Genomic DNA, 19,660 nt, shown 5'->3' on the forward strand with positions numbered 1-19,660 from the left:
TGCTGGATATATTGCTCAGCGTCAGTATAGATTTATGCATCTGCTCTTAGGCCTAATGCACACAAATGTGTCATGGCTCCAGTTGGCAACGTGATCCATTCCACTATTCTTTCAGGTTCCATGTGTAATATATTTGTGATGGTTGAAAAAGAAATTTCTTGCTATTTAAATAAAGTTATACACAAACAAACTTGTAAGGTCACATCAAGCATTACATTACAATCCCATTGTATCTGCTGTAGATCAGCTTTGATTTATTTAATACTCTTCATTTACAATATTGGGGTCCATTAAAGATTCACAGTATTTGAACATTGGCCATTACGTTTCAGTCCTTCCTCCAGTACTAGACAAAGTGATGTTTTACAGCATGACCTTGGTGACTGCAATGTGACTGTGCACTGGGAACAATCTCTAGACTATTTACTGTGGAGAAACAACGTGCAGAAAACAATGTGCAGCTATGATGGGATTACAGTGGAATTTTGTTGTGAAGATCAAGAAATTTGAGAAATAAAATGAGGAAGTCTGAGGTCAGGATTGTGGATGGTCTTTGGCACATTATTAAGTCCATTTCCTAAAAGAAGAAAACAAATGTGACATTAGTATTTGACCACTGCATTATATTCCTATAGTATACTCTACTCCCATAAAAGGAACTAAGCTGGGTTCACATCACATTATTTGCCATAAATTGTCAGGGGGAACTGTCCTTACAACATATGGCAAAGACGTATCCTACTATATGCCTATAAAGTGGGATACGTCACCGGGACCCCCTCCAGAATGCGAGGGGAGGAGAGTACATCAGCTGCAGAAAGTGATTTGCTGCTGACAATATGCAGGGTGTTTCCCCAGTGATGTCACTGTCCTTTTAAGGATAGTGACATCACCAGGTCCCCTTTTCTGCCGAGTGGAGTATCTGCTTGGCGAGGCTGGTGGAGGATGAAATATGTTGTATTCACTCCCCATATCCTTCTGTTGTCTCCGCTGAGCGCATACGTCATTCAGCAGGAGGCAGCAGAGTGGAAAAACGTAGCTTGCTATGTCTTTCCGTTCTGCCTTTTTTGGTGGATCCGATGTATAGTGGTCAGATGGAGGCAAAAACTATGCTGCAGTCTGCCACTTTATGCCAGTGTATACGCTCAGTGTACATATCAGTGGCTTTCCCGACGTAAACGCTGAGCTTATACATAAAACTGGATTTGAACCCAGGCTAAGAGGGGTTCTCAAAAATAGATGATTTTTGAGAACTGGCTCAGAGTGTCATACAAACAACAAATAACTTATACTTGCCTTTCTACGAGGCTGCAGTGAAATGTGGCACCTCCCATCACCAGCAGCCTATAAGCTGCAGCAAGAGGGATGTCACCACTGAGCCTCTGTATACCAAAAGAGGCTGGCTATGATGGTAGGAACCGTGCTGGACCAGAGCACCAGAGAAAGCTAAGAATAAGTTCTTACAGCAGTTTATATAGCACCCAGGGCCAGTCCTCAAAAAAACAGCAAAAGTGCCAAACCATTCAAAAGAGCTTCTTGGAAATGAAGCCATTTAAAAAGTTTTTAAAACCTGGCCATTTTCTTCCAAAAAACAGCTGCACCATAAAACTATAGTCAGGCGTGGTGCTGTTTTGGAAAGCAGCCATATTTTCTAAACCCCAGGCAACACCTCTGAGAGGTGTTAGACCAATATTAAAATGTGCTTGATTAACCATACAGCATCAGTCACCGTAATAAATCTGCTATATTTTATGACTGTCTGGTTTATATTGTTTATTGTATAGTTTTAGTAAATTATGATATATTACCAATTTATATACTGTCTTGTATGATCTGGTCGCTGAGCAAGAGTAGCTGAGCACGATGAAATGGCTAAAAGTCCATCAGCAGAAGAGGATCCCCCGACAGCAGGTAGGGAGCAACCTGGGAAAGCTGCAGAGGAGCCTTTACCATTAGGGGGCAAATTATTCAGGGACCCAGCATAAACTCCATTAAATCGATTTGGCTTTTTATTTGATGGACTTTCTGTAGGGGCAAAACAAATCTCATTAACTCAAAGCAAATATGAGTGGAAACATGTACCATGCAGCTTATAACCAGCATTGACAAGGTCGTCATGAATTTTTGACCATCATGCAACGGCAAAGATTAAACTGGACAGCATAAAACAGTCTGATTGTTACTTGAAGTAACCTTGTGTATTACACCTTAAGCATTACACACACTTACTTTGCTCCATCTTGACTTTGGCACTGTACAGTCTTATGTGGGTTCCACTTTTCATATGTTTGTTAAGAGAACTCTGGTCACTGATAGTAGTCATAGCTCGTATACTCTGGGCCCCATTCCATGTCAAAGTTTTTGGATGGGCATATCTTCTGGCTGCATAATGTGTGGGTGGTGGGGCTCCAAAAGCCCCGAGAAGGGTGGAAAAACCAGAATAGCCAAGTTGAAAGGGACTGACTGCAGTCCCTGCCTGTAATACTGTGTCTATGGCTGTGCTTCCTAGGTAAGACACTGGGACCTGGGCCATGCTTCCATCTGTGTCCTGGCACATCACTAGTGCTTGAGGAAAGCGAGGCTGAAAAAACATCAAAAAAAGAATAAAAATACTATCCAATATAATGCCAAATGCCTATAAAGTCATGATTTTTTTTACATTTGCATAAACAAAATAGTTTCTGAAAAAGTATTATCATTTTTGAACCAGATTTAATATTAAATGTAGAAGAATGAAAAGGTTGACTATAACCTTTCTTTCATCATATTGGCAGAGTAAATAAAAATGTCCATGACTTGCCAATATAAGCTACAGATTGTGTCCTCTATATGTAGATTGAGACACATAACAAGGCTAGAAGGAGTCCAGAGCAATCATACATCATAGATATTTATTTCAGACCTGATTTCTAGTTTGAGCATCTAGAAGACCGTAGTCGGGTGCCTTGAGGTCAGGGGTTCTGGGCTCCTGAATGCTGAACAGTCTGTAAACCTGATCCACTACGCCCAGGGCTCGAATTAGCTTCTCTCGTTGCTGAAGACCTTGTAGTCGTTCCAGTTCCTCTTTTTCATCAATTTCTACTGGTTTCATTGAGTCTACTTTCACTGCTTCTGTCTAGATAAAGAAAGTTATGGTGAAAAGACCTGGAAGCTAGGAAGATGTAACCAGCCTCAGATAAATGGCCAACATCTACAGCAAAGCTAGAGGCTGGACAATGTTAGGGAAGTGTCACAAATGTTTAAACATCTTAGACATGTACCCTCAGCCCCAGCGATATGAAGCTATCGGTACCATGTTTTAGAACCTCCAAACATTTTCTAGACACCTTTGTATTCTGAAAATCCTCTGAACCATTTTTTTTTAGAAAACAAGCTTTGAAGAGGTCTGATTATTGGCATCTTTGTGCATTCAGGCGCTGTCCTTGCTCACAGACCACCTCTCTGTAAAACCCCCTTTTCTTTTCATACGGTGTGGTGCCTTCAAGACATCCTGCATCTTAACACACCCAATGCCATTACATCACACAGTGTCTTTAGTAAATTCCCCAAATGTGCTGTGTATACTGAGGGAGATCATTTTGGCATAGATTGCAGGAGTAAACTTGGCCAACTAATAGTAGGTATAAAGTATGTATTACTCTAATGCTTCATGCAGACAACAATCGGCTGAAAACCCGACTGTGTTTGAGGCCCATTTTCACCCTGGGGGAAAAGGGGCGGGTTAGCAGTGCTCACCCCTCCCCTCTCCATAGGAAGCTGAGCTACCGCGCTGTGAAAAGGACAGGAATAGGACCTGCCCAATTACATACAGTCGTGTGCATGAGGCCTAAATCAGATTTATCTTCCAGCATGATAAATCTTTGTAGAATAAGACTGAGTACAGGCAGTCCCCAGGTTATGTACAAGATAGGTTTTGTAGGTTTGTTCTTAAGTTGAATTTGTATGTAAGTCGGAACTGTATATTTTATAATTGTAACCCCTGCCAGAATTTTTTTGGTCTCTGTGACAATTGGATTTTAAAAATGTTGGGTTGTCATAAGAACCAGGATTAACAATAAAGCTTTATTACAGACACCTGTGATAATTGTTTATTGTAGCCCAGGGTAAAGTACAGTAAATGACCAACATCCAGAGGTCCATTTGTAACTAGGGGTCATCTGTAAGTCGGGTGTTCTTAAGTAGGGGACTGCTTGTAATGCAACTGCACCAGTCCATTCTGTGTCCATTCTGTGACAGTCAGTGTCTTATAGCTTACAAGGTAATGCTTTAAACAAGAGTTGCTAAGATGAATCGTACATCTTTATACAAATGAGTAGTTATGGCAGGAGAAGGCATAAGAGATTCAGATAAGACAGACCTCCAGGTTTAGTGTTCCTTTGAATTCAGTTTATTAGCATGTTTGCTTCCTCACATCTTATATTAGAATTGCTTGTTACCTTTCTGTCAGTAGTTCTACTGCCACTAGACAGAGCACGAGTAGATGGTCTTCTTATCACCTTATATTTCACTGATTTTTCACCCGCTGACTCTCCTTGCAAGGCATCTTTCTGTTCTTTTTTCTTCTTTGCTGTAGGTATTTCCTTTTGTTCCTGTTTAAGCCGGAGTTCTTCTAACTGCTGCCTGTGAGGACAATTGTATCACTGTATTATCACTGCATACAGCATAAGGGCTTATGCACATCACTGTATATGGGGCTGTGAGCTAGCCACACAAATTGCTGATAGCCGACGGCCCCCTATCAGGGCCGGTTTTAGACAAAGTGGGGCTCTAGGCAAAACTTAAAGTGGGGCCCCATAATAAAAATATTTTATGAAGATTGCTCCAATTATAACACTTTGTAGTTAAAACAGTAGTATGGTAAGGCAATGTGCAATATTGGACTGGAGGAGAATTTTATAGGAGATAGATAGGTAGATACAAAAAAATAGATAGGAAATTGGTATATTACAGGAGATAGATAACTAGACAGATAGATGATAGTTCTATAGACAGGAGATAGATACTAACTATCTTCACCCGGGCATTCAGCTAACGGGTATTAAAAGAGCAATACATCCTCTGCCCACAAAAGTCCATGTGCAGGGGGCCCCTTTAGGACAGGGGGCCCTGGGCAAACACCCAGTCTGCTGCCCCCTAACGCTGGCTCTGGTCCCCATAGAGGACTGAGCCAAACGGCCATGCCACAAATTATAGAGCATGTCCTATTCTTGCCCGCATTGCTTAGCAGAGGGTGTGGCCGCACCAAGGTCCTAGAGCAGTGATGGCGAACCTTTTAGAGACCGAGTGCCCAAAATGCAAACCAGACCCACTTATTTATTGCAAAGTGCCAACACAGCAATTCTAGCATTAAATTATTAAAATCTTCTTGTTCCAGTATCGTTGCCAATATCGTTGAGGGCCAAGAGCAGGAGCTTCAATGGCTCCAATGATAATCTGACCATGTCCTCACCTTCTCTTCCTGCAGTCTCAGGTAGACCAAGATGCTTCACGTTTTGGGCTACCTGGGCCTGCAGTCCTGTCTGGTGAATTCTGTGCTGGGGCAACAGCCTGAGTGCCCACTGAGAGCGCTCAGAGTGCCACCTCTAGCACCCGTGCCATAGGTTCGCCACCGCTGTCCTAGAGCCTTAGGGGACCCATAAAATGCCTCTATCACATATCAGGCGGCTCTGCAACTGATGAGCCCTCTACTGCTCTACAACAGGTTTCCTATTATCTATATACTTGTCAAGGCTCGGGGTTAATGAACCCCCTGGACCACCATTGACGATGATACAAGCCGACACCTGGGACCGGAATCTAAGTGGTACCTGGTCTTCACCAGCGCCTGCCGCAAAGCAGGTTGGTCTTGCTGTGGCGTGGTACCACCAGGTAGCTCCCCAGACGCGACTTGTCTGAAGTGGCAGCCAAGGTCGAGGTACAGAATCAGCAGGCAATCTCGTAGTCGGGGACAGGCAGATGGTCAAGGCAGGTGGCAATGATGCGGGGATAGGGTTGGAGCAAGAGGTTAGAGCTGGCAGCGGAGGAACAAAGTTAAGAAAAGGTCTGGGGTCACAACAGGAAATCAGAACACAAGCACGAGGAACAGGGAACAGGGGCTGCTGGGAGAAGCTGGCTTAAATGGAATCCCGCAAAGTGGCCAACGTTGATTGGCGTTGGCCCTTTAAATCTGTGAGTGCCGACGCGAGCGCGCCCTAAAGTGCAGGGACACGCACATCGAGAAGCCATGACGGGAGCAGGAACGCGGAGAGGTAAGTGAGTTCTGCCGGCACCACGGAGAGGGGCACTGGTGCACCTGCGATCCCAGACGGGGATCGCAGAGGCACCCCTGATAATAACATTATGTATAAGGACTTGACCTATCAGATATCACAGTCCACAATAGCTAGTAAATAGAGCATTATATGGGGAGCTGACAAAGCTCATAAAACCTGTATATTGAGTCATTATATACCAGAACCAATATTGTTACAGATATATATATATACAAAAAAAGACAGATTCCTATCAGGGACTTGGGTACTGGCACCAAAAATGTGACTGATACTTCTTCATCCCCCTTTACTTAAGATTTTCGTATATATTTATGACAAAAGTGGGCTGGGTAGTCCATATTCTTTAAATCTAGCTAACCCATTTCATTAAGTGGTTACTGACTTGAGGATCAAGTATAAAAGTCGCCCTCATTACCTTGCACACTCCTCTCTGGCCCTTGAAGCAGCAGTCTCCTGGAACAAAGATCCGCTGTGTTTGAAGAACTTGTCGTACGTGTCTGCTGTGGTTTGTGGATAAATACGGTGATAACCTCCCAGGTGGCTGTCCTCATATTTCTCAACTTGTTCCAGCCAAGCCGCCTGGGTGCTTTCCAGTTGCTCACGCCTGCGTTCATAAATTATGAGTAAATATAATATCAGACGAGCAAACATGGAGGCACACAACAATGTCAGTGGCTAAGTGAGTGGACAGGGGTCAGCAAACAACTACATATAATGTTTACTTCACGTACTGTACCTGCCGTCTAGTACATCCATAACAACGAAGTGAAATACAAATGTAACATTTATAGAACACATAACATGACAACATATTCTACCAACGAGAGCATTTTACAGGCTTTTTCGTTACAGTTAAAAAACACTATTCATTTTCTTTAAGAAGATTAAGCAGCAGATGATGCCTTTCATATTGGTTTCCCAAGAAAAAGAACCTGTCACTAAGTATAAATGCTCAATGACATATCTCATTTCATTGCCACTGCACTCCTGATGAATTTAAAAGAGGATACTGACTTTATGGAACCCTCCACCGCCGCAAATTTAAAACATTTTCTGTGCCTCTGTGCCATTCCTGCTATCTGTTCACAAGCCTTGCTTCTGGTCCTGTCCTGTGCATTTTGCTGGGACAATATGCCTGGCAAGTCCCTCCACACTTTCCGCCTCCCATCTTATAGTATTGGTTTTCTCATTGTGGCACTTCCTCCACTAAGAACTTCAGTTTTCTCCTTGCTCTCATTCTAATTTCTACCTCTTTTAACATTCTGACTCCCTGCTAGAAATATGTTTCTCTTCTGTACCCCAATACCATCCCTCATGACATTCTCTGCTCACTCCTGGTCTCACGTTTCCTTCTGTTCTCTCCTCTCTAACCCATTAAAATTGGATTAAAAGTGGTGTGGAAACTGGACTGAGGCTCCCTATTAGACTTTTAAAAGGAAGTGCTCAGGAGCTAGAAGAGATGCCTCTTTTAGTGAGCTGAGCCTAATGATCCACCACACTAAGAATAGCCGAGCCAGACTCCCCATCACTATTTTATAGTAATAGACATATCAGATCTAAGATATGTTTTTTGGGAGGGGAAAAGAATATTGAGTAATTGTTACCTATTTTCCTTGGGCTGATTTCGCTGAAGTAAACGTTCCTTAACTCTGCGTTTATCTTCTTCAAGTACTTTTCTTTTGTCACAAGCCTGGAGATTGATCAAATTAAGCGTATCTTGAAGCAGAGCATCTTTTACTTCTTTGTCCAAGCGGGAGTCTGTGGTAAAGCTTGGGGAATGATTCACCTATTTAGACAACAAATAATATATAGCAGTTGGGTTTTAGAAAGATAAAATGACTCTTCAGTATAATTTATTCTTGCTTAAAGGGAATGTATCTTCAGTTTTCTCTTAAATCTATAATTTTTTCGCTATATTTTTTGTGTAATCCCATTCTATTTTGTGATTGTAGATTTTCTTCTATTTTCTATGGGGCTGCCATCTTGTCTGAGCTCTAGTAACAGAATTTAGTGATAAGCTTTACAGCAGCCTCATGCCAATAGACAGCAATAGACTGATGATGACTAATTGAAGTCCTTGTAAAGTTTCCAGGCATGATCACTACTGGAAAGGGGAGTAAAAAACTGTGAGACAATATATTGCCAGTAGTGGAGCCAATGAAGGTATTTAATTTGCTTGCATGTGCTTTAAAGCACATTTCAGCCCCAAATAAAAGTCTTTCGGCACTTAGAATCTCACATGCACCATGCCACACAGCTATGTCCACCTTCTTTTCTGAACCCTCCTTCATGTACCTGCGCAGTACAGCTCGCAGTCTGAGGGTAACTTACTGCACTGGTGCAAGATCTTGTGAGAGAGTGACGATGCATAAAGTACAGTTAAGAAAAGGAGGTAAATACAATTGAAATGCGGCTTTGGGTGTACATAATCTGCTGTAGGCGGAGCCCAGAGGGGCTCTGGTAAAGCCACCTGAAGCACTTCAACTCATTAACAGAATGCTCAAACGGTATATCCAGGTTATGTATTGTAAGAGCTACAAGACTGTTATCTCTGATTGGGTGGCTGAAATAAGGTAAGTGCTGCAAAGAAAATCTAAAAAGAATAGTCCAGTGTCAGTCCATTATAAGGCTAAGGCTGGCAGCACACGCAGCGTTTTGAACCCGTCTTTGGGCCGTTTTTAAGCAGTCCGTTAAAAACTGCATGCGTTTTTGAAAACGCATCAGTTTTTTGAAAATGCATCCGTTTTTTGACCGTTTTCGAATTATCCTCATTAAGATAATTGGAAAAACTGTCAAAAACGGATGCATTTTCAAAAACACATGTGTTTTTTAACAGACTGCTTAAAAACGGCCCAAATATGGGTTCAAAACGCTACTTGTGCCGTCCGCCTAATTGCACAATTCTCATTGAGTCCATTGGGTTCATTGAATTCTATGAGGAAGGGAAGGTGATCGGAAAACGTTTCATTCCCCTTCTTTCCGTTATGCTCTTCTAAATGGAAAGTGTAAAAGTGTAAAACTTCACCACATCATATACCTGCTCATGTGATTGTTGTTGTCCCTGTGGACTGACCACCATCAGAAACTTATCAGCAATTGAACAATTATTTTGGTTCAAGAGAGATAAAGAGATTTTACCTCCAGAAGCCAAGGTTTTAATTTTCTGTCCACTAAGATGTCAAATCCTAGAATCTCAAAACAAGCACTGCCTGCAATATGATTGGGGAAGCAAGTGCGATAGTTGTGCTTGAGGATGGGGTGTGCAGATATCAGAGTCTTGATGATCACATCTTCAATATCCACCCAGAGCTTTGCTGTGTTGTATTGGTTTTTCTCCAGCCAAGTCCACAGAGTTGACAGTTTTCTATAATTAAAAGGAAAAAAATATCAGATTGGACCAAATTAAAAAATAAACATACAAAACTTACAAACATACAAAAAATAGACACAAAACTAAAGGTACAAATCATTATTCACTTATACTCCTTTCTTAGGCTACATACACACCTATGTTACAGCTGGGAGGGTGAGCAAACGGCAGGTGCATTGGAGACGCGAAGGGGTGAGCACTGCTCTATCTTTTTTGGGACCATGGCGCTGTACTGTGAGCACTCATTAGGGCTTATATAGAAGGGCATTGTGTGGATCACGATCGATTTTTGCGCAATCGTACCGGCTTTCATGCGACACAAACCGGGGACGGCCCGGACAAACCGCAGGATTTAAATTCAAAATTGTGTCGCAAGCCATGCACTTACATGCACCGGGAAGAGGAAGGTGCACTCCAACGGACCTGAGCGGGGAGTGAAACATGTAGGATATCGGGCCCACGATGTAAGTGAATCGCAGCACAGTGCATTCTCGTTGGACACTCTGGATAGGGGAACGCGCAGGACCGGGTAAGTAAATGTGCCCCATTGTGTTCACCGTATTGTGTTCGCCATTGATTGGGACTGATATACTCCACAAGCTTGCGGTCGTATATGGGTCTCCACAACGTACGTGCTTTTAACTTTGAAATCTCTGGGGGAGATTTGTCAGACGTGTTTAAATTTTTTAAACATCTGTGGGGAAATGAAAGCTGAGCTCTGATTGGTTGCTAAGAGCAACTAGAACAGGTCTGTTCTCAGACTCTGATAAATCTCTCCCGGGAAGTGGACTGCAGGTAGTCACAGCAGCTACGTCTGAATCCAGCAGCTGAAAATTTACAGATAAAAAAACTACAGATAGAATTAATATTAATGAAAATAAGCCCCTTTAATATAAGTTTGTAAGGGAATTTTCCAAAATGAAAGCCAATGTGCAGCAAATGCTGCATTCAATACTAGAAAATAGAGTGTATTTTTTAATGTATTTATGTCAGAAATCAGTGTACATTTATGCATGATAAACCCTTTAATCTAACATTATAATAATTGAATCTCAATGACATTAATTGGCACCACACAGAACTCACCTCTTACTCCCTGTCATGTCATCCCTTATAAAGTTTTCACTATGTTTGTTGATGGCATAATTGGTCAGGTGCATACAGACATCATCCTGTCATAATACATTTTTGTTATATACTTTTCAGTCATCAGGAAAAGGGATAATTTGAATACAATCCATTACAAATCATTACAAACATTACAAATCCAGAACATTGAAGTTACATTCCATTCCACTAGATGATGTTCCCATCCTAAGAGTGGAAGTCTTTGAACCCTGTCTCACAGAAAATCGCAGAGAAAGTATGGCTGTCTCCTGTTCTCAGATGTGAGATGTGCATTTATCAGACATGAACACTGCTCAAAAAATAAAGGGATTTGGAGTCACCCACAAAATTAAGGTGGGAAAATACACTACAGGCTGATCCAACTTTGATGTAATGTCCGTAAAACAAGTCAAAACAAGGCTCAGTATTGTGTGTGGCCTCCACATGCCTGTATGACCTCCCTAGGCGTGCTCCTGATGAGGTTATGGATGGTCTCCTCAGGGATCTCCTTCGAGACCTGGACTAAAGCATCTGCCAACTCCTGGACAGTCTGTGGTGCAACATGACTTTGGTGACATGATGTCCCAGCTGTGCTCAATAGGATACAGGTCTAGTGAATGATTGGGCCAGTCCGTAGCTTCAATGCCTTCATCGTGCAGGAACTGCTGACACACTCAAGCCACATTAGGTCTCATCACTGAGACCCTTACTGATCATGAGAAATGGTGTCTGATGTACCCCAGTCGAACCCCTTGTCGCACCCGGACATGAACGGAGCAGCCAGTCGCACATGGTCGGACTGCCCCGTTCATCTCTGTGGAGCTGACGGAGATTGACTTTAATGGCTGGCTAACCCTGGCTATCTCTCTCCTCAGTTTTGGAGTGACTGGGATATGCATTGGACTGGTAAACTGTTAGCAGCGGACATAGCGTCATTGTATGTGTACAGTGGAGTTGAAGTCTACTATACTGACCCTCAACTATTGAATGCACAATTGTTTAAAACCGCCACAACCATAAAAGTTCTATAATAAGGGTAAATGGATCTGACCCTAAATCCAAGCAGGATAAGGATATGATGATAGTTTTGGGAATCCAAATCCACTACCAGGATTTTCAAAGAGATGGGTATGCCATTTAGTGGATCATATAAATAAACACTATTAAATAACAGAAAAAAAACTACCTACCAGATTGCTGTGACTGGGTTCTGTGTAACCCATGGTTGCAAAACGTGCAAGGCCTTCCTTGTAGATAAAAATGCGCAAGGGTTCACAAGATGTCACAAGGACGTATATGCGCAGATCAAATTTATAGCCGTCCACCAGGAATGGCTGTGGGAACATATTGGAAATGATGACATGGAGATAACACTTGTAGGATCATAGCTATGACAGGATGATGATAGATTCATTACAAATGACAATTCATTCACATAACTTATAGATAGTGATAAAATCTTCGTACGTACAACCTTATTCTGTCTATTTGGACAAGTTGTAACGGCTAATGATAAAGTAATTCTTACCTTGGAAATATACTGTTGACAGATCATGTGATCGCCATGTTTGATGTCTTTCATATTTTTGGATAGAAAAATGCCTCTGCCTTGACAGCCGCTATCAGGCTTGCAGATGTAAGTCTTGTTCTTCTTTGTGCGACAGTAGGCCTGTAAATCCCCATAACTGCACCAAAAGTAGAAACATGTACAAAACCGAATGAAAAATAAATATGTAAGAAATGTGACTTTTTTGTGTTTTTACATAGGACTGCAGGTACATTTCACACAAATGTATTTTGAGTGTTGTGTTGTGGGAGTCCTGCAGGTCACATCCCCACCCAATCATACATAGCTGAACTTTACTACAATTTTGGGATCCTAATGTGAACAACTCCTTGCAATAGTTGTCATGTGGTACTCACTCAGCAGGCAGGCACCATGTTCGTGGGAAGATGTTGTAGTCTTTGGGAAAAAGTTTTAGCAGTCGATTCATATTTCTTGCCAGCAAGTCTTTTCTACATATCTCACTCATTCCTGGGAAGTGGTTGATTTTCTATAAAGAAACATAATAAATATGTTTAATAAACAAGCTGAATATGTCATCCTGGGAACCGATTGTTTTGTGTGTAAACCTGCCTGGAATCTCTTCATTTCCATTACACGCTCCAGTGAGACGGAGCAGTCTGTCCAGTAAACCGTCCACTCCTCTTCATCCCCAACTTCCTTCAGCCCACAAACACGTGCCGCACGCCGCACTGAAAGCCAAGCAAGTGCTGGGAATTAGATATATCTCTACTTCACCTTATGTCACTTATATATTGCAAAGATTATAGTAAGAGATTCACTAGAGACCCTCGGCTGTTATATGGGAAAATACATATGAAGGTTTAGGTACAAGATGTTCTTGGTATAGAACTATCTTTACTTGAGATTTGTTAAGACTGGAACATTTTGGAACCCAATTATGCAAATTCTTTTGAATTGTATGCCAGGAAACTGGAGTACAATGCATGATGAATTTCCATTGTCTTATATCATAAATCCTATAGTTACAGACAGATTTGATAAAATGCATAAACTGCTATGGTGAATCTTAAAGGGGGATTTGTCATCTAAGTATGGAAATGTACCATGTCCTATGTAAAGATTAAGCACTTGTTCACATATAACCATTGAAATATCAGCTTCTCTCCATGTGTGGACAAGATGCTGAATTGGATACCATAATTTGTTATGGGATCCTTGATATCATACATGTACACTGGTATTGTCACTAGTATATTTTTGTATTGTAATTGTAATTCTCAGTCTGTCATGTAATGTAGTTACGTTGACCTGTATTGTACAGTATCACAATGCTCTGTAGATATTTCTGTATGCAACTAGCAATTAGGGAACAAGCAACAAGCAAGAATGATGTGTCTCTTATAGTGTATGTATGTAACTGTAATGTTAAGCCTATCTCTGTGTGTAACAATTGCAGGAAATTATGAACAAAAGAATTCCCCCCAATAAATACAATAAAGTATTGTATTTTATTAGCTGTTTTACTGCACCATTGAAGAAGCCGGATCCAGTTATACAGTGCCTATTGGTCCAGGATGAGTGCATGTCACGCTCCACAAAATGTCTGATGTATGCAAACAAACCCTAACTCCACAATGTCCACAATGCACGCAGGTTAAAGAACCTAATTAAAAATACATCAGACTCATAGTTATCCGACATATTCATAGAGACCAGTGTATTCAGGAGGGGGGGGGGGGGCTTTCCAATCTGGCCAACACACCAGTGACTTGTGTCTTCCATGTATACAGTCACCAACTACAGGTGAGAAGAGCAGGGGAGGGAGGGCAGAGTGCTACCTATAAATAAAAAACAGTGAGCCTGTTGTATTCTTTGTTTAGCTGGTCATAAACACGAGGAAGCTGTTGGCCGAACAACAAAGACCTGTGAGCCAAGATGCATGTCGGGGCAGTGGTGTGGGTATATGATACCTGGTAACATCTATTAGTTAAATGACGCAGTGGTTATTTCTATTACTAATTCTTCTTACATATAGGAAGCACATTTAGGCTAAATTTATATGCTGAGGATTTTGTTACAGAATTTCCACTTACAAATTACCGTAATCATTTCAATTGGTCCGAATATGGTTGTTTTGGTAGCAACAATATAAACCTCTGCAAGATCCCTGTATTACTGTATTTCGTGAATTTGTCCATAGGTGACAAATCTTCTTTAGACAGGCCTGATATACACATATCACTTGTTTCCTCATAGAACAACATCTGGGCAAGTAAGCTAAAATCTCAACCCATTATTGTATGTATACAGCAGTACTTACCACTCTCATACTTGCAGCTTGTTAAATTGATACCAATTACCCTAAAATGCAAAAATATATTTAACATCATTATAATAATATCTGAATGCAGATATTGTACAGTATATATTTTTTTCTATGAATGATTTCTGTGATAGAAACAATGACATTTGAATACTGACATTCACCATAGATGCATACCCCATATGGGTTACGGCAGTGGAGATGATAAAATAAAACAGACGATAATCAATGAAGAGGACAATTTCGAATGACTAAGGATGAGCTGTAAAACCAAGCACCTCTGCCATAGAAGTTGCCCAGTCACGAACGAATAAGCCACTATCACTGGATGCGGGCAAACTTGCTGATAGGTGGGAGTCTCAATGAAGGGACCCAAACAGATCACAAGATCAGGGGTCTGTCTTAACGCCATTGCACCCCAAAAGAATGGAGCGGTCAGACGCACATGTATTGATCTAATGGGGCACATTTACTTACCTGTCCGAGGAGTTCACCCAAAGTGCAATGTTTCAATGTTAATGCAATGTGCCGTGATTCACTAAGATCGTGCGCCCAATGTCCTACATGTGTCGCTTCCGCGCTCAGGTCCGCCGGAGTTCACCATCTCAAGACACAATCCCCAGTTAAATGCCTGTCTCAGCGGCGCAAATCCCGAAAATGGCAGAATACTCAACGAAAGTGTGGCCGCGGGACCTTAGTAAATAAGCCCCATGGAGCACTATCTATGTCAGCGCCATAGCAATGAATAGAGTGGTCTGCTATTTTCATTTTGGGTACAAATGAGGTACAACAGACCCCCGATCTTGTGATCCATGGGAGTCCCATCATTGAGACACCCAATGCAACTTGTTGTGACTTGTTGGACAACCCCTTTAATAATAACACTTCTAATAAATAAGACAGCATTGTAATACTTTTCAGCTTCAATGAGTCTCTATTGGTTTTCAGCATCTGAACGCCCTACTGATTTCATCTTATATGATGATTTTAAATATCTGCACATAAATACATCTTAGGCTAAATTCACACAATTATTTCTTCCCTCTGTTAAAAAAATTAAGAATGGATGTTTCCTGGAGGTTTAACATATCAGTTAAAACTCCCATTGACAAGTTATGTCATCTGTTATGGTCAGTTTGTCACAAATCCGTTATCCATGCGTTTTTTTCAAATGGAGGAAAGTACTGCAGCCTAAACGTAACATAACGAATGACGTAACATTTACATTGATGTCAATGGGATTTTTAAGTGATACGTTATACCTCCATTCTTTACTTTTTTTAACGGAGGATAGGAACAGTAGTGTGAAATGTCAGATATCATTTACTGTTCATAATCTGTGAGCACAATATTGATGAAGCCAGACCAAAACCAACAAATGCTTGGGACATCGTGACGGCTCATTAACCCGTTGTCCAAGAGATGGCTAATTATTACCAAACAATATCCCATTAATACTCTACTATGTCACATTTCCATAGTGGCGGCACTGACATGATGTAAGCACCTGCGTTTTTTCTTCTTTTTCTTTTTAGATTGATCTGGTGTGTCCGCATCGATGTCTGTCTTTGGCTTTTCCAGTCCATGGTCCCATCTGTCCTGACTTTGGCTTTCCTGTAATAGATTTGGCTCAGGGTCTACATTCTCAGTGGTGGTCTCCTTGTCTCCTGGGGAGGTTATAATCACATTCTCTTCTTCAGACTCTTCCTCATCTTCTTCATCTTCCCCAGAGTCATCCTCTGATTCGCTGCATGCCTGGATTTCAACTTTCATTCTGCCAGGCTGCAAGAAAGAAGATATTAACAATATTATAGAAAAAGCTGTCTGAAGTCAATATCAAAATCATGTAACATCCTGAGAAAAAGCATCAGAGAGAATGAATTAGTGCTATGGTCATATACATTCTCTAAGGATGGTTACACAAGGCTGCTGTATCTGCTGTAGCTAACAGATCCCCTAATAAGTCAGTGCTGTCTGTCCCTGCTGTTGATGTCAGATCTGAAAACTTTTTGTAGTTTTACTTATAAACTGAAATCATGTGACCAACATTTTCTCTTCCATGTTACAATGTGTAATCTGACACCAAGTTTGTCACCTAGTTTGGACTGTGATGTACCACTCTGTGTAGGGGGTCACAGACTATATGTAGTTTCTGAGCAGCTGATTGTGGACCAATGGTGTACAAAAAATAATCTGAAAATTGTGGATAGGTGGATAGCACCCATACAATACCATAGGGGACAATGCAGATCCTGATATGTATTATATGCTAATATATACTGATATAAATATACATATAAATAGTCATGTGAGGCGATACTCATAATGTTTACGTGTTGGAATAATATTAGGACATGAGGGACAACTTTTCCATACAACACTGCCAAATATTTGTACTATATTCCTTATTATTGCAGCTTTTCTTTGGCAGGATCAAAAGCCTGTGAAAAAACCCCCATTCAAATGCCAGGGTGCAGATTTCATGCGATTATAACGTGTGTACATAGCTTTATAGGTTATAAAGTATACGCAGCAGTATACAGCAGTGTGCTCAGTATAGCAGCTACATTCAGCAGTGTGCTCAGTATAGCAGCTACATTTAGCAGTGTGCTCAGTATAGCAGCTACACCCGGCTCTATAGATATGTATATATGTATACAGCAGTGTGCTCAGTATAGCAGCCACACCCGGCTCTATAGATATGTATATATGTATACAGCAGTGTGCTCAGTATAGCAGCTGCACCCGGCTCTATAGATATGTATGTATGTGTACAGCAGTGTGCTCAGTATAGCAGCTACAGCCGGCTCTATAGATATGTATATATGTATACAGCAGTGAGCACAGTATAGCAGCTGCACCCGGCTCTATAGATATGTATATATGTATACAGCAGTGAGCACAGTATAGCAGCTGCACCTGGCTCTATAGATATGTATATATGTATACAGCAGTGTGCTCAGTATAGCAGCTACATACAGAAGTGAGCTCAGTATAGCAGCTACACCGGCTCTCTCTCTCTCTCTCTCTCTCTATATATATGTATACAGCAGTGTGCTCAGTACAGCAGCTGCACCCGGCTCTATAGATATGTATATATGTATACAGCAGTGAGCTCAGTATAGCAGCTACACCCCGCTGTATATATATATGTATATATGTATACAGCAGTGTGCTCAGTATAGCAGCTGCACCCGGCTCTATAGATATGTATATATGTATACAGCAGTGTGCTCAGTATAGCAGCTACATACAGCAGTGTGCTCAGTATAGCAGCTACACCCGGCTCTATATATATATGTATACAGCAGTGTTCTCAGTATAGCAGCTGCACCCGGCTCTATAGATATGTATATATGTATACAGCAGCTACACCCGGTCTGGTGTTACCGCACATAAAACTTTCATCCTATACACACGGGGCTGCGGTTGCTATGGACGCTTCCCCCAGGTTTTTCTCCCCCCGCCACCGGTTCGTACCGTAGTGTCCCGCGGTGACTTACCTCCTCATCCTGATGTATAACGCAGATAGATACTTACACCCTCCCGGGCCTCCCAGGGACAACAACTAAATGGTAACTGTGGTAACCAGGCATAGCGGCCGGGGGCGGGGAGGACGGGCTGACTGACAGCAAGCCGGGTCACTAAAGGGCGGTAATGGCTAATCCCACTGCATGCTATATACCGGGGACTCGCAGGACCGTGCTATATACCGGGGACTCGCAGGACCGTGCTATATACCGGGGACTCGCAGGACTGTGCTATATACTGGAGACACGCAGGACTGTGCTATATACTGGGGACACGCAGGACCGTGCTATATACTGGGGACACGCAGGACCGTGCTATATACTGGGGACACGCAGGACTGTGCTATATACTGGGGACACGCAGGACTGTACTATAAACCGGGGACACGCAGGACTGTGCTATATACTGGGGACACGCAGGACCGTGCTATATACTGGGGACACGCAGGACTGTGCTATATACCGGGGAAACGCAGGACTGTGCTATATACCGGGGACACGCAGGACCGTGCTATATACTGGAGACACGCAGGACTGTGCTATATACTGGGGACACGCAGGACCGTGCTATATACTGGGGACACGCAGGACTGTGCTATATACTGGGGACACGCAGGACTGTGCTATATACTGGGGACACGCAGGACTGTGCTATATACCGGGGACACGCAGGACCGTGCTATATACTGGGGACACGCAGGACCGTGCTATATACCGGGGACACGCAGGACTGTGCTATATACCGGGGACACGCAGGACTGTGCTATATACTGGGGACACGCAGGACTGTGCTATATACTGGAGATACGCAGGACTGTGCTATATACTGGAGATACGCAGGACTGTGCTATATACTGGGGACACACAGGACTGTGCTATATACTGGAGACACGCAGGACCGTGCTATATACTGGGGACACGCAGGACCGTGCTATATACTGGGGACACGCAGGACTGTGCTATATACTGGGGACACACAGGACTGTGCTATATACCGGGGACACGCAGGACTGTGCTATATACTGGGGACACGCAGGACTGTGCTATATAGCGGGGACACGCAGGACTGTACTATATACTGGGGACATGCAGGACTGTGCTATATACTGGGGACACGCAGGACCGTGCTATATACTGGGGACACGCAGGACTGTGCTATATACTGGGGACACGCAGGACTGTGCTATATACTGGGGACACGCAGGACTGTGCTATATATTGGGGACACGCAGGACCGTGCTATATACTGGGGACACGCAGGACTGTGCTATATACCGGGGACAGGCAGGACTGTGCTATATACTGGGGACATGCAGGACTGTACTATATATCGGGGACACGCAGGACTGTGCTATATACTGGGGACACGCAGGACTGTGCTATATACTGGGGACACGCGGGACTGTGCTATATACTGGGGACACGCAGGACCGTGCTATATACCGGGGACAGGCGGGACTGTGCTATATACTGGGGACACGCAGGACTGTGCTATATACTGGGGACACGCAGGACTGTGCTATATACTGG

At 42.5% G+C, this 19,660-nt stretch overlaps 1 protein-coding gene across 4 annotated transcripts; it reads right to left on the bottom strand.

Moving 5' to 3' along the window:
- Positions 1 to 227: 227 nt before the first annotated feature.
- On the bottom strand, positions 228 to 18,280 carry TTLL13 (tubulin tyrosine ligase like 13). Of its 4 annotated transcripts, none has more exons than XM_072148436.1 (16): positions 18,104 to 18,280; positions 16,108 to 16,382; positions 14,598 to 14,638; positions 12,887 to 13,005; positions 12,673 to 12,803; positions 12,278 to 12,434; positions 11,940 to 12,083; positions 10,729 to 10,814; positions 9,411 to 9,636; positions 7,877 to 8,058; positions 6,688 to 6,876; positions 4,437 to 4,620; positions 2,903 to 3,115; positions 2,230 to 2,581; positions 1,809 to 2,025; positions 228 to 577 (listed from the first exon to the last, which is right to left on the bottom strand). In XM_072148436.1, the coding sequence occupies exons 2-16, from the start codon at positions 16,371 to 16,373 to the stop codon at positions 565 to 567; spliced, it is 2,520 nt and encodes an 839-aa protein (XP_072004537.1). In that variant the 5' UTR covers positions 16,374 to 16,382; positions 18,104 to 18,280; the 3' UTR covers positions 228 to 564. The 4 variants fall into 4 exon arrangements, with proteins under 4 accessions (XP_072004537.1, XP_072004540.1, XP_072004539.1 ...); XM_072148439.1 differs by having other exon boundaries at positions 18,141 to 18,249; XM_072148438.1 differs by lacking the exon at positions 18,104 to 18,280 and adding an exon at positions 18,020 to 18,043.
- Positions 18,281 to 19,660: the final 1,380 nt, after the last annotated feature.

This window comes from Engystomops pustulosus, chromosome 4 (genome assembly GCF_040894005.1).
Source record: "Engystomops pustulosus chromosome 4, aEngPut4.maternal, whole genome shotgun sequence".
Taxonomy (NCBI): Eukaryota; Metazoa; Chordata; class Amphibia; order Anura; family Leptodactylidae; genus Engystomops; species Engystomops pustulosus.

Coding starts and splice junctions, on each gene's coding strand:
- TTLL13 (XM_072148436.1), bottom strand. CDS start 16,373: ATGAAAGTTGAAATCCAGGCATGCAGCGAATCAGAGGATGACTCTGGG. Junction 12,804..12,886: donor TGGAAATGAAGAGATTCCAG/GCAGGTTTACAC, acceptor GTTTCTTTATAG/AAAATCAACCACTTCCCAGG. Junction 6,877..7,876: donor AATCAGCCCAAGGAAAATAG/GTAACAATTACT, acceptor TTATGAACGCAG/GCGTGAGCAACTGGAAAGCA.